Genomic DNA, 22,786 nt, shown 5'->3' with positions numbered 1-22,786 from the left:
TCCCATATGGCTTACCCCTTATCCTTAGGCTGTGACCCTTGGTTTTGGACATCCCCAACATCGGGAACATTCTTCCTGCATCTAACCTGTCCAATCCCGTCAGAATTTTATAGGTTTCTATGAGATTCCCCTCTCATTCTTCTAAATTCCAGTGAAAATAAGCCTAGTCGATCCAGTCTTTCTTCATATGTCAGTCCTGCCATCCCGGGAATCAGTCTGGTGAACCTTGGCTACACTCCCTCAATAGCAAGAACGTCCTTCCTCAGATTAGGAGACCGAAACTGCACACCAAGGGTCTAGAAATATAAGATAGTCACCCATAAACCCAATGGGGAATTCAGGAGAAACTTCTTTACCCAGAGAGCGGTGAGAATGTGGAACTCGCTGCCACAGGGAGGGGTTGAGGCGAATAGTATCGATGCATTTAAGGGGGAGGCTGGACAAGCGCACGGGGGGGGAAGGGAATAGAGGGTTAGGTTGATGGGGTGAGATGAAGAGGGGTGGGGTTAGGAGGCTCAAGTGGAGCAAAAACACCGGCATGGCGCGGTTGGACCGAGAGGCCTGTTTCTGTGCTGTGAGTATTAAGTCATTCTATGAAAGGTGCGGTGGGGTGGGGGTCGGGGGTGGGGGGGGGTGGGGAAACAGGTTGATCTGTAACTGTTGGAAGAAATAGAAAATAGTTTTGCCGTCGAACAAGCTTCGAAGATGCGGTTGTTGTGACTGTCGCGGTCCTGATGTATGTGAAATCATTTCCTCAGATACAACTGGGTTCACTCCGCCCGACTCGACCACAGCCTGGCCCACTCCGACAACTCATGGGTCGACCGCAAGGTGATGAAGAGAAAAGTCCGCGAGACAAATCGGACCGCGCGGCGCGGCGTCGACCGCTCCCGTTCACCCGCGGGAGCCACGGGCCCCGAATATCCGCGGATTCTCTGCCACCCTTCCTTCCTCCGGAGATGGGGCAGCAGCCCGGTTTTTGCGCGCGTCTATACGGGGTCTCCGCCGCCGCCAGTGAAATTACAGCGGCGCGGTGGCAGGTCATCTGAGAAAGTTCAGCGCCTACTTACGTGTTGATCGGGGGGGGGTATCCTTATCGATCCTCGTCTTTAATAGCCCACCATAAAGGCGCTAAGCAACGGAGCATTGGCAAACTTTTCCACAAACTGGCACTTCAGTAAGGGAGGGTGGGAAGTCTGGTTTGCCGCACGCTCCTTCCGCTGCCTGCGCTTGCTTTCTGCACGCTCTCGGCGACGAGACTCGAGGTGCTCAGCGCCCTCCCGGATGCTCTTCCTGCCCTTAGGGCGGACTGGTCTTTGGCCCCAGGGACTCCCAGGTGTCGGTGGGGATGTTGCACTTTATCAGGGAGGCTTTGAGGGTGGTCCCTTGTAACGTTTCCTCTGCCCACCTGGGGCTCGCTTGTCCTTCATTGGCTCGATGTCAACTTCTCTTTGATAATACTCCTGTGGAGCGCCTTGGGGCGTTTGACAACATTAAAGGTGCTATATAGAAACGTAGAAAATAGGTGCAGGAGTAGGCCATTCGGCCCTTCGAGCCTGCACCACCAGTCACTATGATCATGGCTGATCATGCAACTTCAGTACCCCATTCCTGCTTTCTCTCCATACCACTTGATCCCTTTAGCCGTAAGGGCCACATCTAACTCCCTTTTGAATATATCTAAAGAACTGGCCTCAAAAACTTTCTGTGGTAGAGAATTCCACAGGTTCACAATTCTCTGAGTGAAGAAGTTTCTCCTCATCTCGGTCCTAAATGGCTTATTCCTTATCCTTCGACTATATCCCCTGGTTCTGGACTTCCCCAACATCGGGAACATTCTTCCTGCATCTAACCTGTTCAATCCTGTCAGAATTTTATATGTTTCTATGAGATCCCCTCTCATCCTTCTAAACTCCAGTGAATATAAGCCTAGTCGATCCAGTCTTTCTTCATATGTCAGTCCTGCCATCCCAGGAATCAGTCTGGTGAACCTTCGCTGCACTCCCTCAATAGCAAGAATGTCCTTCCTCAGATTAGGAGACCAAACTGTACACAATACTCCAGGTGTGGCCTCACCAAGGCCCTGCACAACTGCAGTAACACCTCCCTGCTCCTATACTCAAATCCTCTCGCTATGAAGGCCAACATACCATTTGCCTTCTTCACCGCCTGCTGTACTTTCAATGACTGATGTACCATGACACCCAGGTCTCGTTGCACCTCCCCTTTTCCCAATCTGTCACCATTCAGATAATATTCTGCCTTCCTGTTTTTGCCCCCAAAGTGGATAACCTCACATTTATCCACATTATACTGCATCTGCCATGCGTTTGCCCACTTACCTAACCTGTCCAAGTCACCCTGCAGCCTCTTAGTATACTCCTCACAGCTCACACTGCCACCCAGCTTAGTGTCATCTGCAAACTTGGAGATATTACACTCAATTCCTTCATCTAAATCATTGATGTATATTGTAAATAGCTGGGGTCCCAGCACTGAGCCCTGCGGCACCCCACTGGTCACTGCCTGCCATTCTGAAAAGGACCCGTTTATCCCGACACTTTGCTTCCTGTCTGCCAACCAGTTCTTTATCCATGTCAATACATTACCCCCAATACCATGTGCTTTAATTTTGCACACTAATCTCTTGTGTGGGACCTTGTCAAAAGCATTTTGAAAGTCCAAATACACCACATCCACTGGTTCTCCCTTGTCCACTCTGCTAGTTACATCCTCAAAATACAGGTTGCTGCAGATGAAGTTTATTCTATTTTCGTGGGTCTGTTGAAGGATCAGCTGATTGCTTTGTTCTGTTTCCACACAGCACCTCACGGCCTCCGGAGTGCTCGGACAATGAGCCAAAGAAAGGTACGGGCCATTCACTCGTTCTACTTAGGGGAATATCTCCTTCTCCTGATCAGTCCACACTGCACCATATTCCATGGCAGCCAATCATAGGAACAGAACGGGGCCCTTCAGCCTCTCGAGCCTGTTCCACCACATCATTAGATCAAGGCTGATCCGCATCACAATTCCAAACCTTTCCTTGCACAGCGGGCTCATTTGCTAAGTCGCCCAGCTTGTCACTCATGACCATTCAAACATCCAAGAAATCGCTGCAGGCTGGAATCTAATCGAGGGGTTCAGGGGGGTTTATATATAGAATAACGGATACCTGGGAGTGAGTAACAGGCTGGAATGTAATCGAGGGGTTCGGGGAGGTTTATATATAGAATAACAGATACCCGGGTGTGAGTTACAGGCTGGAATCTAATCGAAGGGTTCGGGGGGTTTATATATAGAATAACGGATACCCGGGAGTGAGTTACAGGCTGGAATCTAATCGAGGGGTTCGGGGGGAGGTTTATATATAGAATAACAGATACCCGGCAGTGAGTTACAGGCTGGAATCTAATCGAGGGGTTCGGGAGGTTTATATATGGAATAACGGACACCCAGGAGTGAGTTACAGGCTGGAATCTAATCGAGGGGTTCGGGGGGTTTATATATAGAATTACAGATACCCGGGGGTGAGTTACAGTCTGGAATCTAATCAAAGTATTCCAATGGACACCACAACTGCAGTTGTACAGCACACGGTCACCGTGAATTATCTTCACTCTTCTGAAAGCCTTGCATCCTTGAATCCAATACTTTGCCCAAGCTGTCATGCTGCGTAGGTCAAACTGGGCCATGAGTGCTAGCGGGCTATTCAACCATGAAGGGCATCAACGTGGAGAGGCTAATCCTGTTGCTGTGCAACACAGCGTCACATCATTGGACAGCGATCTGGGGGCCAGTAACCCCGGCTGATTTCCCCGCCCACAACCCCCCCCGCCCCCCACCCCGGAGAGATTCACCACCGCACCGCCCCCGGGGCGGGGGGGGGGGGGGGGGCAGATCTGCAACGGTCAGCAGAGGCCTGGGATCATGCTAGCTCTGTGAAACGAGATTAACCAGGCTATTTTGCCCCCCGCTCCCCCCGCAGATTACATCACCCGCTGCGACTTCAACGACAACTTGGAGCCCTACTGCAACTGGACGCAGATATGCGCAACGGACAGCGGAGACTGGATCAGAACTAACGGGGAGACACCCACCGCGCACACGGGCCCCTCCCGCGACCATCCCGCGCCGTGGGGCAAGGAGCAGAAGAACGGTAAGAAGGTGGCAACCGGACGCGAGCTGCGCCGAGACGGGAAATCAGCGCGAGTTACAGTAAGCTGGCTGCCCCGATCGTCTCTCAGCTTCAATGGCCCCAGGGCTACAATCGGCCCAATACCCTTGAGCGATACTGTACCACGTGACCGCTAGCGACACTGTACCGGTTAAAACAACGCCTCGATTTTAAAATTCCCATCCTTGTTTTCAAATCCCTCCCTGGCCTCGTTCCCCTACCCTATCTCCGTCATCTCCGCGACCTCCGCGCTCCTCCAATTCTGGCCTCTTGTGCATCCTCGATTTCCGGCTCCACCATCGGCGGCCGTGCCTTCAGCTGCCTGGGCTCCGAGCTCTGAAACTCCCTCCCTAAAACCTCTCCGCCTCTCTCTCGCCTCCTTCAAGACGCTCCTTAAAACCTGCTACCTGTCCTAATATCCCCTTATGTGGCTCGGTGTCACATTTTGTCTGGTAACCGCTCCTGTGAAGCGCCTCGAGACGGAAGTAGTGGCCCAGTTAATCCCGGTCCTCTGCTTCCTGCGAGCGCTCGACACAAACAGGTAAAAGAAAATGATGCGCGCCCAACTGTTCCTGCTGCGGCCGCTCGCGATCCCCGCCCTGAGGCCTCCTCTCCCTGCGCATCGCAGCGCGTGCACGGTGGCACGCCCGTAAACCGGAGCTGGAGTCATGTGGCACTGGGCAGCCAATCAAGGCACGGTATTTTCTCATTCCTAATAATGGGAACTCCATACGAGGGGTTCGGGGGGTTTATATATAGAATAACAGATACCCGGGCGTGAGTTACAGGCTGGAATCTAATCGAGGGGTTCGGGGGGTTTATATATAGAATAACGGATACCCGGGAGTGAGTTACAGGCTGGAATCTAATCGAGGGGTTCGGGGGGTTTATATATAGAATAACAGATACCCGGGAGTGAGTTACAGGCTGGAATCTAATCGAGGGGATCGGGGGGTTTATATATAGAATAACTGATACCCGGGCGTGAGTTACAGGCTGGAATCTAATCGAGGGGTTCGGGGGGGTTTATATATAGAATAACTGATACCCGGGAGTGAGTTACAGGCTGGAGTCTAATCGAGGGGTTCGATGGGTTTATATATAGAATAACTGATACTCGGGAGTGAGTTTCAGTCTGGAGTCTAATCGAGGGGTTTGGGGGGTTTATATATAGAATAACTGACACCCGGGCGTGAGTTACAGGCTGGAATCTAATCGAGGGGTTCGGGGGGGTTTATATATAGAATAACGGACACCCAGGAGTGAGTTACAGGCTGAAATCTAATCGAGGGGTTCGGGGGGTTTATATATAGAATAACTGATACCCGGGAGTGAGTTACAGGCTGGAATCTAATCGAGGGGTTCGGGGAGTTTATATATAGAATAACTGATACCCGGGCGTGAGTTACAGGCTGGAATCTAATCGAGGGGTTCGGGGGGTTTATATATAGAATAACTGATACCCGGGGGTGAGTTACAGTCTGGAATCTAATCGAGGGGTGTGGGGGGTTTATATATAGAATAACTGATACCCGGGAGTGAGTTAGAGGCTGGAATCTAATCGAGGGGTTCGGGGGGGTTTATATATAGAATAACTGATACCCGGGCGTGAGTTTCAGGCTGGAATCTAATCGAGGGGTTCGGGGGGTTTATATATAGAATAACGGACACCCAGGAGTGAATTACAGGCTGAAATCTAATCGAGGGGTTCGGGGGGGTTTATATATAGAATAACTGATACCCGGGCGTGAGTTACAGGCTGGAATCTAATCGAGGGGTTCGGGGGGTTTATATATAGAATAACTGATACCCGGGCGTGAGTTACAGGCTGGAATCTAATCGAGGGGTTCGGGGGGTTTATATATACAATAACTGATACCCGGGCGTGAGTTTCAGGCTGGAATCTAATCGAGGGGTTCGGGGGGGTTTATATATAGAATAACGGACACCCAGGAGTGAGTTACAGGCTGAAATCTAATCGAGGGGTTCGGGGGGGTTTATATATAGATTAACTGATACCCGGGAGTGAGTTACAGGCTGGAATCTAATCGAGGGGTTCGGGGAGTTTATATATAGAATAACTGATACCCGGGCGTGAGTTACAGGCTGGAATCTAATCGAGGGGTTCGGGGGGTTTATATATAGAATAACGGACACCCAGGAGTGAGTTACAGGCTGAAATCTAATCGAGGGGTTCGGGGGGGTTTATATATAGAATAACTGATACCCGGGCGTGAGTTACAGGCTGGAATCTAATCGAGGGGTTCGGGGGGTTTATATATAGAATAACTGATACCCGGGCGTGAGTTACAGGCTGGAATCTAATCGAGGGGTTCGGGGGGTTTATATATAGAATAACTGATACCCGGGGTGAGTTACAGTCTGGAATCTAATCGAGGGGTGTGGGGGGTTTATATATAGAATAACCGATACCCGGGAGTGAGTTAGAGGCTGAAATCTAATCGAGGGGTTCGGGGGGGTTTATATATAGAATAACTGATACCCGGGCGTGAGTTACGGGCTGGAATCTAATCGAGGGGTTCGGGGGGTTTATATATAGAATAACTGATACCCGTGCGTGAGTTACAGGCTGGAATCTAATCGAGGGGTTCGGGGGGTTTATATATAGAATAACTGATACCCGGGGGTGAGTTACAGTCTGGAATCTAATCGAGGGGTGTGGGGGGTTTATATATAGAATAACAGATACCCGGGAGTGAGTTACAGGCTGAAATCTAATTGAAGGGTTCGGGGGGTTTATATATAGAATAACAGATACCCGGGAGTGAGTTACAGGCTGGAATCTAATCGAGGGGTTCAGGGGGTTTAAATATAGAATAACGGACACCCAGGAGTGAGTTACAGGCTGAAATCTAATCGAGGGGTTCGGGGGGGTTTATATATAGAATAACTGATACCCGGGCGTGAGTTACAGGCTGGAATCTAATCGAGGGGTTCGGGGGGTTTATATATAGAATAACTGATACCCGGGCGTGAGTTACAGGCTGGAATCTAATCGAGGGGTTCGGGGGGTTTATATATAGAATAACTGATACCCGGGGGTGAGTTACAGTCTGGAATCTAATCGAGGGGTGTGGGGGGTTTATATATAGAATAACAGATACCCGGGAGTGAGTTACAGGCTGAAATCTAATTGAGTGGTTCGGGGGTTTATATATAGAATAACTGATACCCGGGCGTGAGTTACAGGCTGGAATCTAATCGAGGGGTTCGGGGGGTTTGTATATAGAATAACGGACACCCAGGAGTGAGTTACAGGCTGAAATCTAATCGAGGGGTTCGGGGTTTTTTTTTATAGAATAACTGATACCCGGGCGTGAGTTACAGGCTGGAATCTAATCGAGGGGTTCGGGGGGTTTATATATAGAATAACGGACACCCAGGAGTGAGTTACAGGCTGGAATCTAATCGAGGGGTTCGGGGGGTTTATATATAGAATAACAGATACCCGGGAGTGAGTTACAGGCTGAAATCTAATCGAGGGGTTCGGGGGGGTTTATATATAGAATAACTGATACCTGGGCGTGAGTTACAGGCTGGAATCTAATCGAGGGGTTCGGGGGGTTTATATATAGAATAACTGATACCCGGGCGTGAGTTACAGGCTGGAATCTAATCGAGGGGTTCGGGGGGTTTATATATAGAATAATTGATACCCGGGGGGTGAGTTACAGTCTGGAATCTAATCGAGGGGTGTGGGGGGTTTATATATAGAATAACAGATACCCGGGAGTGAGTTACAGGCTGAAATCTAATTGAGTGGTTCGGGGGGTTTATATTTAGAATAACGGACACCCAGGAGTGAGTTACAGGCTGAAATCTAATCGAGGGGTTCGGGGGGTTTTATATATAGAATAACAGATACCCGGGAGTGAGTTACAGGCTGAAATCTAATCGAGGGGTTCGGGGGGGTTTATATATAGAATAACTGATACCTGGGCGTGAGTTACAGGCTGGAATCTAATCGAGGGGTTCGGGGGGTTTATATATAGAATAACTGATACCCGGGCGTGAGTTACAGGCTGGAATCTAATCGAGGGGTTCGGGGGGTTTATATATAGAATAACTGATACCCGGGGGGTGAGTTACAGTCTGGAATCTAATCGAGGGGTGTGGGGGGTTTATATATAGAATAACAGATACCCGGGAGTGAGTTACAGGCTGAAATCTAATTGAGTGGTTCGGGGGGTTTATATTTAGAATAACGGACACCCAGGAGTGAGTTACAGGCTGAAATCTAATCGAGGGGTTCGGGGGGTTTTATATATAGAATAACTGATACCCGCGCGTGAGTTACAGGCTGGAATCTAATCGAGGGGTTCGGGGGGTTTATGTATAGAATAACAGATACCTGGGAGTGAGTTACAGGCTGGAATCTAATCAAAGTATTCCAATGGACACCACAACTGCAGTTGTACAGCACACGGTCACCGTGAATTATCTTCACTCTTCTGAAAGCCTTGCATCCTTGAATCCAATACTTTGAGAAATAGCCCCCAAACACCAATAAAAAAGTAGAAAAAATACACCACATTTTTAAGATGAATTTTAATGACGAAGTTAGTAAACGTCTTATTAAAAAAAAATTCCGATTTGTTAAAAAGTTTTTAAATTATGGTTTAAAATAAACTTACTTTAGCGGGCAGGGTTTTTAAACCTTAAAATGCACATTTTAAATTTTATTTTATTGTGGTTTTTGTATGTTTTAAAACTCTTACGCCTGTAGCAGTAGGCTATGCGCCTGCTTTTATCGGGCGGCAGAGTTTTCAGGACATCCGCTGGGCAAGGTATGGGTAAATATCGCAATCTTGCCCAGTGCCACGTGACACCAGCTCCGGTTTACGGGCGTGCCACCGTGCACGCGCTGCGATGCGCAGGGAGAGGAGGCCTCAGGGCGGGGATCGCGAGCGGGCGCAGCAGGAACAGTTGGGCGCGCATCATTTTTTTTTAACCTTCTTGTGTCGAGCGCTCGCAGGAAGCAGAGGACTGGGATTAACTGGGCCACTACTTCCGTCTCGAGGCGCTTCACAGGAGCGATTATCAGACAAAATGTGACACCGAGCCACATAAGGGGATATTAGGACGAATGTCCTGGCTGCCGAGATCGGGAGGATCTGTCGAGCCAAAGCTAGACAGGGCAGAAAAGGCCGGTTTTCAGTGCGTGCGCATTGTGCGCCGAAAACCGACTTTTGCGATGCCTTCCCGGGTCCATACACACTCCGCACACACTCCGTACACACTCCGTACACACTCCGCACACACCCCGTACACACTCCGCACACACTCCGCACACACCCCGCACACACTCCGCACACACCCCGTACACACTCCGCACACACTCCGCACACACCCCGTACACACTCCGTACACACTCCGCACACACTCCGCACACACCCCGTACACACTCCGTACACACCCCGTACACACCCCGTACACACTCCGCACACACTCCGCACACACTCCGTACACACCCCGTACACACTCCGCACACACCCCGTACACATTCCGCACACACTCCGTACACACCCCGTACACACTCCGTACACACCCCGTACACACTCCGTACACACTCCGCACACACTCCGCACACACCCCGTACACACTCCGTACACACCCCGTACACACCCCGTACACACTCCGCACACACCCCGTACACATTCCGCACACACTCCGTACACACCCCGTACACACCCCGCACACACCCCGTACACACTCCGTACACACCCCGCACACACTCCGCACACACTCCGCACACACCCCGTACACACCCCGTACACACCCCGTACACACTCCGTACACACCCCGTACACATTCCGCACACACTCCGTACACACCCCGTACACACTCCACACACACTCCGCACACACCCCGTACACACTCCGCACACACCCCGCACACACTCCGCACACACCCCGTACACACTCCGTACACACTCCGTACATACCACGTACACACTCCGTACACACCCCGTACACACTCCGTACACACTCCGCACACACCCCGTACACACTCCGCACACGCCCCGTACACGCTCCGTACACACCCCGTACACACCCGTACACACTCCGTACACACCCCGTACACATTCCGCACACACTCCGTACACACCCCGTACACACCCCGTACACACCCCGTACACACCCCGTACACACTCCGTACACACCCCGTACACACTCCGCACACACTCCGCACACACCCCGTACACATCCCGTACACACTCCGTACACACCCCGTACACATTCCGCACACACTCCGTACACACCCCGTACACACTCCACACACACCCCGTACACACCCCGTACACACTCCGCACACACCCCGTACACACCCCGTACACACCCCGTACACATTCCGCACACACCCCGTACACATTCCGCACACACTCCGTACACACCCCGTACACACTCCGCACACACCCCGTACACACCCCGTACACACTCCGCACACACCCCGTACACACTCCGCACACACTCCGCACACACCCCGTACACACTCCGTACACACTCCGTACACACCCCGTACACACTCTGTACACACCCCGCACACACCCCGTACACACTCCGTACACACCCCGTACACACTCCGTACACACTCCGCACACACCCCGTACACACTCCGCACACACCCCGTACACACTCCGTACACACTCCGTACACACCCCGTACACACCCCGTACACACTCCGCACACACCCCGTACACACTCCGCACACACTCTGTACACACTCCGCACACACCCCGTACACACTCCGTACACACTCCGCACACACCCCGTACACACCCCGTACACACTCCGTACACACCACGTACACACTCCGTACACACCCCGTACACACCCCGTACACACTCCGTACACACTCCGCACACACTCCGCACACACCCCGTACACACTCCGTACACACTCCGTACACACTCCGCACACACCCCGTACACACTCCGCACACACCCCGTACACTCCGCACACACCCCGTACACACTCCGCATATACTCCGTACACACTCCGTACACACCCCGTACACACTCCGCACACACTCCGTACACACTCCGTACACACTCCGCACACACCCCGTACACACTCCGTACACACTCCGCACACACCTCGTACACACCCCGTACACACTCCGCACACACTCCGTACACACTCCGTACACACTCCGCACACACCCCGTACACACTCTGTACACACCCCGTACGGAGGCCGAGATTTCCAGGCCACTGCACCCTCGTCCTAGATTCCTCAACCAGCGGAAATAGGAGGTGCTGTCGTTCCGAGGCCCCGGCTGCTCTCTCAGGTGGATGTAAAAGATCCCGCGGCACTATTGGAAGAAGAGCGGGGGGAGTTATCCCCGGTGTCCTGGGGCCAATATTTATCCCTCAATCAACATCACTAAAAACAGATGATCTGGGTCATTATCGCAGTGCGGTGTGTGGGAGCTTGCTGTGCGCAAATTGGCGTTTCCCACGTCACAACAGTGACCGCACTCCCAAAAGTACTTCGTTGGCTGCAAAGCGCTTCGGGACGTCCGGTGGTCGTGAAAGGCGCCATAGAAATGCAACGTGTTTCTTTCTTTCAAACAGGCTACTACATCTACGAGGAGGCCAGCAACTTGGCTCCCAGGCAGTTCATCCGCCTGGAAAGCCGGCCTCTGAATGTCAGCGGGGACGTGTGCGTCGAGTTCTCGTACCACATGTACGGCGGTTTCGATGACGGGGCGACGCTCAGGGTTCTGGTCGGGGACGGTGCGCGCGAGACGCCGCTGTGGGACCGGACCTTGCCGCAGAGCCACGCCTGGCTATCGGGGGCGGTCACCATCCCGGTGCCGACGCACAGCACAATTCGGGTGAGGGACCGCTGATCGTTTCTCTTTCAAATTCATTCCTGGGTTGTGGGCGTCGCAGGGCCGGCATTTATTGAACCTTTGAGCAGGTGGCGAGCTGCCTGCTGGGGAAGACTGCTTTCCTCGCGTATTGTTACAACCGAGTGTCTCGCTGGGCCACCTCAGAGGGGCAGTTAAGAGTCAACCACATTGCTGTGTGTCTGGAGTCACATGTAGGCCCAGACCGGGTAAGGGCGGCAGGTTTCCTTCCCTGATAGACATTAGTGAACCACCATCATCATAGGCACTTCCCTCGTATCGAGGATAGAAACATAGAAACATAGAAAATAGGTGCAGGAGTAGACCATTCGGCCCTTCGAACCTGCACCGCCATTCAATGAGTTCATGGCTGAACATGCAACTTCAGTACCCCATTCCTGCTTTCTCGCCATACCCCTTGATCCCCCGAGTAGTAAGGACCTCATCTAACTCCTTTTTGAATATATTTAGTGAACTGGCCTCAACAACTTTCTGTGGTAGAGAATTCCACAGGTTCACCACTCTCTGGGCGAAGAAGTTTCTCCTCATCTTGGTCCTAAATGGCTTACCCCTTATCCTTAGACTGTGACCCCTGGTTCTGGACTTCCCCAACATCGGGAACATTCTTCCTGCATCTAACCTGTCTAAACCCGTCAGAATTATAAACGTTTCTATGAGATCCCCTCTCATTTTTCTGAACTCCAGTGAATACAAGGATGACTTGCTTCCTCGCCAAAAAGGGATGAGTTCACAGGTGTTTCAATGAAGGACCTGATATTCCAGATCCCGAACTACATCCCGAAGGGTGGAAGATGCCTGTGGGTGGATTTTTTTAACGTGGGGTGGCCGTTGCACACCAGCCACCACACGGGGCTTGACAGAGCGAGGTCTTGGTCCAGTGGCAAGGGTTAACCAGGGCGACTGGAGACCAGCTCTGCTGCACGGACCCAGTGCGCGCACATATCGCACAGTGTGGGCTGGGCCCGTGCTGCTCCTGGGCCCTCGCCACTTCTGGGCCCCCGAACTCACGTCTCTCCTGGGCCCCGGTCACTTCCCTCTACGGACTCTTGCCACTCCTTCGCCCCTCCTGCTGGGCCTGCCCGCACTGCAATCAGCGACCTGGCTTCGCAGCCGTCGCCCTCCTGCAACAGCACGCGCTGCTCCCTGCCGTGGTATGCCACCGCACGCTGCTCCCTCCAATGGCCCCGGCCTGCTGATGGTCTTGCAGGCCGGGACCATGCCGATTACCGAGCCGGGCCTCCTGCGCGCTGCTCCCTCCAATGGCCCCGACCTGTGAAGTTGAGTTTTTAACATCAATCCCATAGTTTCACGGTCATCATTTCTGATACTAACTTTTTAAATTCCAGTTTTATTCAATTCATAGAATGGTTCCAGCATGGAGAAAGGCCGTTCGGCTCATGGAGTCCCGTACCGACTTTCAGCCAGTCCCACTCCCCCCCCCGCCCTTTCCCCGGAGCCCTGCAATTTTCCCCTTCAGGCACTTATCCAACTCCCGTTTGAAAGCCGCGATTGAGTCTGCCTCCACCGCCCTCTCAGGCAGCGCGTTCCAGATCCTAACCGCTCGCTGCGTAAAAAAAGTGTTTTCTTACATCGCCTTTGGTTCTTTTGCCGATCGCCTTCATTCCGTATCCTCTGGTTCTCGACCCTTCCGCCAAATGGAAGAGTTTCTCTCGGTCTACTCTGGTACACTCATAATAAAGGGTGAGACTGAGCACTGTGCACAATGAGCAAGTGTGACCTCAGCCCCTTTAATAAGATTCCAGAGTGCATGTACCTCGTGGCTGGCCTCCTTATATAACCGTGCTCCCAAGGGATGCTGGGATCCCTTGGGCCTCCGCCAAGTGGGCCCTCTGGTGGTCAGGTGTCATGCAGGTCACTCGGGGTTAAATACATGTCCAGACCCCTCATGATGTTGAAAATGGAATTCAAAAATCCCCCAGTCGCCGTGGTGGGATTTGGACTTACATACTCACGCGTCCGGGCCTTTGAATCACTAGCTCAGTAACATTACCACGATGCTATCATCCCACTGACGTACCGCGTGGGGCTATTCCTGAACGCATCCCTGGAACTTTCATCACATGACCCGCCCCGCCCCCCCCCCCCCCGCCCCCCACACTCCCACCATTGGTCAGATCCTCGCAGAGCCCCCTCCTTCCCACGGCCCAATCGGAAAGCGAGCAGACTTTCCGTTACCCGATTGGATCATTCTCGACTCTCAATCGAGCAGCCTTTTTCCCCATCGCCAATAGCTCTCTAACCAATACCCGAAAGGAATGCGTAAAAGTAAATCACACCGCACACAAATCTTTTTAAATGCAACCCCCCCCCCCCTCGCCCCCGACCCCCACCTCCCCCCCACCCCCACTCTCCCGCAACCCGCCTCTATGATTTTTCTCTCTGGTGTTGCTCCCAGCAGTGTGCCTGAAATCAACCTTCAATTCCTGGAGTCTCCGGGAGGTTTAGCAGCCCTGCTCGTGAAGGTCTTTCAATCCATACTTGCGGCATTTTACATAAGCAGGAGCAAAGTGAGCAGAGGAAATGACCCAAATCATTGGCTCCGTCTCGCGCTCGTGTCTAATGATTCTATCAGAGGAACCCAGCTCCTCATTAATCTACTTTAATGAGCAGGAAGTTCATTATCGACCCAAAGCAAACAAACTCGAGCAGTGCTATTAACATCTCTGTAACCTTCATAGGCATTGTCTGCCTACTGTAGCTCGGCGACAGAGGTTGGAGTGGTCTTGGACCTGGCAGACCACATTGTCCGCACGCCCGACACGAGACTCCCAAAGCAAGCGCTCAACTCGGAACTCGTCCACGGCAAGCGAGCCAAAGGTGGGCAGAGGAAACGTTACAAGGGACACCCTCAAAGCCTCCCTTGATAAAGTGCAACATCCCCACCGACACCTGGGAGTACCCTGGGCCAAAGACCAGTCCGCCCTAAGTGGAGGAAGTGCATCCGGGAGGGCGCTGAGCACCTCGAGTCTCGTCGCCGAGAGCGTGCAGAAAGCAAGCGCAGGCAGCGGAAGGAGGGTGCGGCAAACCAGTCCCACCCTCCCTTTCCCTCAACCACTGTCTGTCCCACCTGTGACAGGGACTGTAATTGGACTGTTCAGTCGCCTGAGAACTCACTTTTAGAGTGGAAGCAAGTCTTCCTCGATTCCGAGGGTCTGCCAATGATGATGAACCTTCATACAATCCTCCCCCCCAGCCCCCCCAACCCCCACTCTCTCACAGCAGGTATCAAACCAACCCGTTCTTGAAGGTGGCAGTAGACCAACCCTTCTCAAGTCTGTTCCACACAGCCTTCACCCTGTGGGAGAACAAAGCCGTCTTTTTGTGGATATCTGAACGGAATATATGGAATTAAGGACAGTTTTCATACATTTTCATACTTTTAGGCATGTGTATTTGTATCCTTTAGTCATGGAATCATACAGCAGTGCAGCGCAGGAGGCCATTCGGCCCATCGAATCTGCGCCCACTCTTTCGAGGAGTGATCCAGTCAGTCCCACTCCCCCTGGCGCTTTACCCATATTCCGGCAATTTATTCTCCTTCAAGTATTTATCCAAGCCCCTTTCGAAGGCTGCTATTGAATCTGTGTCCACCGCCCTATCAGGCAATGTGTTCCAAATTCTATCCACTCGCTGCGTAAAAAAGGTTTCTCCTCAGTGACTGCACTCCAAGAAGTACTGTAAAGCGCTTTGAGATGTTCGGTGGTCGTGAAAGGCGCTATATAAATGCAAGTTTTTCTTACCATCTTCTTTGACCATCATCATAGGCAGTTCCTCGAAGCGAGGATGACTTGCTTCCTCGCCAAAAAGGGATGAGCTCACAGGTATTTCAATGTAGGACCTAATATTCCGGATCCCGAACTACATCCTGAAGGGTGGAAGATGCCTGTGGGTGGATTGTTTTGACGTGGGGTGGCCGTTGTACACCAGCCACCACACGGGGCTTGACAGAGCGAGGCCTTGGTCCAGTGGCAAGGGTTAACCAGGACGACTGGAGACCAGCTCTGCTGCACGGACCCAGTGCGCGCACACATATCGCGCACAGTGTGGGCTGGGCCCGTGCTGCCCCCTGGGCCCTCGCCTCTCCTGGGCCCCGGTCACTTCCCTCTACAATCTCTCACCGCTCCTTCGCCCCGACCTCGCCGCTCCTGCTGTGCCTGCCCACGCTCCAATCAGCGACCTGGACCTTGGTGAGGTCCGATCCCAGTCGCCCTCCTGCACCGGCTCGCGCTGTATCTCGAAGCGGGATACTCCACGCTATTCCTCCTTTGCGGCCCCCAACCTGCTGCCGATAGTCCTCGCAGGTGGGGGCCGCCTAAGGAATCAGTGAAGTGTTCACACACAACCTCTTTGACCACACTTTTAGTCACCTGCGATAATTTCTACTTATGTGGCTCGGTGTCAAATTCTTTAGACCATAATGCATGCACCTGTGAAGCGCCTTTGGTCATTTCACTGTGTTAAAGGCGTTATACAGTAGACCCCTCCAAATCGCTGGAGAAATACCACCAACAATGTCTCCACAAGATCCTGCCAATCCCCTGGGAGGACAGACGCACCAACGGCAGTGTTCTCGATCAAGCCAACATAAGAACTTAAGAAATAGGAGCAGGAGTCGGCCATTCGGCCCCTCGAGCCTGCTCCGCCATCCAATAAGATCATGGCTGATCCGATCATGGACTCAGCTCCACTTCCCCGCCCGCTCCCCATAACCCTTCACTCCCTTATCGCTCAAAAATCTGTCTATCTCCGCCTTAAATCTATTCAGTGACCCAGCCTCCACAGCTCTCTGGGGCAAAGAATTCCACAGATTTACAACCCTCTGAGAGAAGAAATTCCTCCTCATCTCAGTTTTAAATGGGCGGCCCCTTAACATAAGAACATAAGAACATAAGAATTAGGAACAGGAGTAGGCCATCTAGCCCCTCGAGCCTGCTCCGCCATTCAACAAGATCATGGCTGATCTGGCCGTGGACTCAGCTCCACTTACCCGCCCGCTCCCCGTAACCCTTAATTCCCTTATTGGTTAAAAATCTATCTATCTGTGACTTGAATACATTCAATGAGCCAGCCTCAACTGCTTCCTTGGGCAGAGAATTCCACAGATTCACAACCCTCTGGGAGAAGAAATTCCTTCTCAACTCGGTTTTAAATTGGCTCCCCCCGTATTTTGAGGCTGTGCCCCCTAGTTCTAGTCTCCCCGACCAGTGGAAACAACCTCTCTGCCTCTATCTTGTCTATCCCTTTCATGATTTTAAATGTTTCTATAAGATCACCCCTCATCCTTCTGAACTCCAAGGAGTAAAGACCCAGTCTACTCAATCCATCATCATAAGATAACCCCCTCATCTCTGGAATCAGCCTAGTGAATCGTCTCTGTACCCCCTCCAAAGCCAGTATGTCCTTCCTTAAGTAAGGCGACCAAAACTGCACGCAGTACTCCAGGTGCAGCCTCACCAATACCCTACACAGTTGAGCAGGACCTCCCTGCTTTTGTACTCCATCCCTCTCGCAATGAAGGCCAACATTCCATTCGCCTTCCTGATTACCTGCTGCACCTGCAAACTAACTTTTTGGGATTCATGCACAAGGACCCCCAGGTCCCTCTGCACCACAGCATGTTGTAATTTCTCCCCATTCAAATAGTATTCCCTTTTTTTGTTTTTTTTCCCAAGGTGGATGACCTCACACTTTTCGACATTGTGTTCCATCTGCCAAACCTTCGCCCATTCGCTTAACCGATCCAAATCTCTTTGCAGCCTCTCTGTGTCCTCTACACAACCCGCTTTCCCACTAATCTTTGTGTCAAATTCTAAGACTACTTCCCCTAGTTTTAGTTTCCCCTATCGGTGGAAACATCCTCTCTGCATCCACCTTGTTGAACCCCCTCATTATCTTATACGTTTCGATAAGATCACCTCTCATTCTTCTGAACTCCAATGAGTAGAGGCCCAACCTGCTCAACCTTTCCTCATAAGTCAACCCCCTCATCTCTGCAATTGCCAGCATCGAAGCACTGACCACACTCGACCAGCTCCGTTGGGCGGCTCACATCGTCCACATGCCCAACACAAGACTCCCAAAGCAACATAAGAACATAAGAAATAGGAGCAGGAGTCGGCCATTCGGCCCCTCGAGCCTGCTCCGCCATTTAATACGACCATGGCTGATCCGATCATGGACTCTGATACGTCCTTACTGTAGAGTATAAATGCACACGAGGCCCATGCTTGAGAGAAGGTCAGTCTGTGACCTGTCCTTTATCCCATAGCACTCAAGTGATGGAAGTGGGTGGAGCTTCCCCTTTTATACCTGAAGGTCCAGGTTAGGAGTGTCTCCCACAAGTTCACCACCTAGTGGTCATTGTTCTCACTGTGTACAACTTAGGTCAGATTATACATGGGTTACAATGCTGGTTGAATACATGACAGACTCAGCTCCACTTCCCTGCTCGCTCCCCATAACCCCTTATCCCCTTATCGTTTAAAAAACTGAGTAGCGCTCTGCTCGGAACTCCTACACGGCAAACGAGCCAAAGGTGGGCAGAGGAAACGTTAAAAGGGACCACCCTCAAAGCCTCCCTGATAAAGTGCAACACCCCCACCGACACCTGGGAGTCCCTGGCCAGAGACCAGTCCGCCCTAAGTGGAGGAAGTGCATCGGGGAGGGCGCTGAGCACCTCGAGTCTCGTCGCCGAGAGCGCGCAGAAAGCAAGCGTGGGCAGCGGAAGGAGCGTGCGGCAAACCTGTCCCACCCTCCCCTTCCCTCAACCACTGTCTGTCCCACCTGTGACAGAGACTGCAATTCCCGTATTGGACTGTTCAGTGGCATGAGAACTCACTTTGAGAGTGGAAGAGAGTCTTCCTCGACTTCGAGGGTCTGCCCATGATGGAGGATATAAATACAAGTTGTTGACGCCCTCACGTCAGATCCTGTGCCAAGGAAAGTAAAGCAGCCACAGCGAAAGGCCGCCGGCCTCAAAACCGGCCCGGAGTTCACCGACCTGCTGCAAGAGTGTCCCCTGGGAGGAGGAGGCGCCATCGCCTCAAAATGGCGACCGAGCCACTGCTCCCTCAGGCAAACTCGACAATCTCGGGGCACAAGCTCGACGACCTGGCCCCCTTCCCTTTCCACCACAGTAGCAGATCGAGCCGCCGCCGCCGTCGAAACATAAATAAATCCCAACCGCCGGTTGACCAAGATGGCGGCCGTGGAGGTAGCCCGCCAAAAACGGCCAACTGCTCCCCTGCTCACAATCTGACCTCCGCCCTTTCTTCCCTCTCCCGCCCCCACCCCTGCCGAATTGGCGGGCCAACATGGTACAGCCTCCCTGCTGGGCTGCTGGCGACAGTGGGTTCTACCATTCCTGCATTCAGGGGCGGACGAGGAGAATTCACACCTCTTGAGATTGCCAAGGGATCTGACCAACCCCCACCCCCGTACTGTGGAGGCGACATGGTGCAGCCTGCGGAGGCCCTGTTACTCTCAATGGGGCGGCTGCCGAGAATGGGCTCTGCCAATTATTTTTCGGGGAGGTGCGGGGTGACGGAGAAAATTCACACCTCTTTACAGTGCCATGGGTAGTTCAGGCACGTGCTGAAGGAGCCCACAATCCTTTGACTGGAAAGAATGCCTTGAATTCTCGGTTAAAAGTGTTTTTTTCAGGCGTCAACTCAGAGGTGCAATTGCCTGTCTAAAAGACCATCCTTGAGAACCCCTCCCTCACCGCAACATGTATTTTTTTTACAACAAATTGTATTTATATAGCGCCTTTAAGGTGGTGAAATGCCCCAAGGTGCTTCCCGGGAGCGTTATCGGATACAATTTGACACCGAGCGGCATAAGGAGATATTAGGGCAGATGGCCAAAAGCTTGGTCAATAAGGTGGGTTTTAAGGAGGGTCTTAAAAGAGAGAGAGAGGCGGAGAGGTTTAGAGAGGGAATTCCAGAGCTTGGGGGCCCAGGCAGCTGAAGGCACGGCCACCGATGGTGAAGCGATTGATACGCAAGAGGCCAGAATTGGAGGAGCGCAGAGATCTCGGAGGGTTGTGTGGCTGGAGGAGGTTACAGAGCTAGGGAGGGGGCGAGGCCGTGGAGGGATTTGAACACAAGGATGAGAATTTGACATTTTCGCCCGTTAATGACCCTTGCGGTTTCCTTTGTTGACAGGTTATCTTTGAAACGGTCCGAGGTTTAACCGAAGTGGGTGATATTGCACTGGACAACATCGCTGTGATCAACGGACCCTGCTTCTGTGAGTGAAATTAAGCAGCATAGAAACATAGAAAATAGGTGCAGGAGCAGGCCATTCGGCCCTTCGAGCCTGCACCACCATTCAATATGATCGTGGCTGAACATGCAACTTCAGTACCCCATTCCTGCTTTCTCTCCATACCCCTTGATCCTTTTGGCAGTAAGGGCCACATCTAACTCCCTTTTGAATATATCTAGCGAACTGGTCCCAACAACTTTCTGTGGTAGAGAATTCCACAGGTTCACAACTCTCTGAGTGAACAAACCTTGCACACGTTACAACTTCACACTGGCTGACTGACTGGGTATTTGACACTCTGTATAGAAGCACTGGCGAAATTGCAAGCAACATTTACAAGGATGGAAGGTTAAAACTATCAGGACGAACTAGAGGTTAGAACTATCAGGAAAGATTGAACAGACTGGGGCTCTGTTCCCGAGAAAAAAGAAGGCTGAGGGGTGAGCTGATAGAGCTCTTTAAAATTATGAAGGGGTTCGAAAGGATAGATGGCTGTCCACCCAAACAAAATTTAAGAGAACTTTGGCCATAAATATAAGACAGACTCTGAGTTTGATCATGGGGTTGTTCCTGAGTTTTGTCACCATCATCGTAGGCGGTCCCTCGAGCGAGGATGACTTGCTTCCACGAGTTCACAGATGTTTCAATGAAGGACCCGATGTTCCAGGTCCTGAACTCCAATTGAGGGGGTGGAAGATGCCTGTGCGTGGATTTTTTTTAACGTGGGGTGACCGTTGTACACCAGCCACCACACGGGGCTTGACAGAGCCAGGTCTTGGTCCAGTGGCAAGGGTTAACCAGGACGACTGGAGACCAGCTCTGCTGCACGGACCCAGTGCGCGCACATATCGCACAGTGTGGGCTGGGCCCGTGCTGCCCCCTGGGCCCTCGGCTCTTCTGGGCCCCCGTACCCCTCATCTGTCGCACCTCCGCCACAAACACTCGCCGCTCCTCCGCCCCGACCTTCCCGCTCCTCTGTACCTGGGCCCCGCCGATGTTCCTGCCCACGCTCCAAAAATGGCGACCAGGGTTTTGATGACGTCACCCAGTCGCCCAGCTCAAAATCGTCGCACACTTGGAGCAGCTCGCGCTGGAGGTTGAAGTGGTGTGCCCCCAGCTCTTTTATAGCCCGACCTGCGGAGCTGTTCTCTCACAGGTCGGGGGTCACGAGGTCCCAGGGCCCGTCGTTCCAGCTCTTCAATATTTGTATTTATACAGCGCCTTTAACATAGTGAAACATCCCAAGGCCCTTCATGAGATACAATATTTGACACCCAGCCACATAAATAAGTAGAAATTAGGGCAGGTGCTCAAAAGCTGGGTCAAAGAGGTCGGTTTTAAGAAGCGTCTTGAAGGAGGAAAGAGAGGCGGAGAGGTTTAGGGAGGGAGTTCCAGAGCTTGGGGCCCAGGCAACACAAGGCACGGCCGCCGATGGTGGAGCGATTATAATCAGGGATGCTCAGGAGGGCAGAATTAGAGGAGCGCAGACATCTCGGGGGATTGTGGGGCTGGAGGAGATTACAGAGATAGGGAGGGGCGAGGGCCATGGAGGGATTTGTAAACAAGGATGAGAATTTTGAAATCGAGGCGTTGCTTAACCGGGAGCCAATGTAGGTCAGCGGGCACAGGGGGTGATGGGTGAGCGGGACTCGGTGCGAGTTAGGACACGGGGCAACGAGCACAGGGGGTGATGGGTGAGCGGGATTCGGTGCGAGTTAGGACACGGGGCAACGAGCACTGGGGGTGATGGGTGAGCGGGACTCGGTGCGTGTTAGGACACGGGGCAACGAGCACAGGGGGTGATGGGTGAGCGGGACTCAGTGCGAGTTAGGACACGGGGTCAGCGAGCACAGGGGGTGATGGGTGAGTGGGACTCGGTGCGAGTTAGGACACGGGGCAACGAGCACAGGGGGTGATGGGTGAGCGGGACTCGGTGCGAGTTAGGACACGGGGCAGCGAGCACAGGGGATGATGGGTGAGCGGGACTCGGTGCGTGTTAGGACACGGGGCAGCGAGCACAGGGGGTGATGGGTGAGTGGGACTCGGTGCGAGTTAGGACATGGGGCAGCGAGCACAGGGGGTGATGGGTGAGCGGGACTCGGTGTGAGTTAGGACATGGGGCAACGAGCACAGGGGGTGATGGGTGAGCGGGACTCGGTGCGAGTTAGGACACGGGCTGCTGAGTTTTGGATCACCTCTAGTTTACGTAGGGTAGAATGTGGGAGGCCGGCCAGGAGTGCGTTGGAATAGTCAAGTCTGGAGGCAACAAAGGCACGGATGAGGGTTTCAGCAGCGGATGAGCTGAGGCAGGGGCGGAGACGGGCGATGTTACGGAGGTGGAAACAGGCGGTCTTAGTCATGCTTAGTTAGTCAGGGACAGACCCTGAGTTTGGTCATGGGCCATAAAGGATCATGCTTACTTAT

The 22,786-nt window shown here is 52.6% G+C and overlaps 1 protein-coding gene across 1 annotated transcript in view; it reads left to right on the top strand.

Annotated features, from left to right (window-relative positions):
• The window catches only part of LOC139232819 (zonadhesin-like), a 197,652-nt gene that overhangs the window by 67,286 nt on the left and 107,580 nt on the right, over positions 1-22,786 (top strand). Inside the window, exons 14-18 of the mRNA XM_070863314.1 lie at positions 759-1,040; positions 2,825-2,868; positions 3,989-4,159; positions 11,775-12,037; positions 20,260-20,344. Coding sequence (XP_070719415.1) covers positions 759-1,040; positions 2,825-2,868; positions 3,989-4,159; positions 11,775-12,037; positions 20,260-20,344 — 845 coding nt within the window. The remainder of the gene's footprint in view (positions 1-758; positions 1,041-2,824; positions 2,869-3,988; positions 4,160-11,774; positions 12,038-20,259; positions 20,345-22,786) is intronic.

This window comes from Pristiophorus japonicus, chromosome 20 (assembly GCF_044704955.1).
Source record: "Pristiophorus japonicus isolate sPriJap1 chromosome 20, sPriJap1.hap1, whole genome shotgun sequence".
In the NCBI taxonomy this organism is placed as follows: Eukaryota; Metazoa; Chordata; class Chondrichthyes; family Pristiophoridae; genus Pristiophorus; species Pristiophorus japonicus.
The sequence above is the reverse complement of the archived record's forward strand: the minus strand, read 5'-3'. Positions and strand labels throughout refer to the sequence as shown.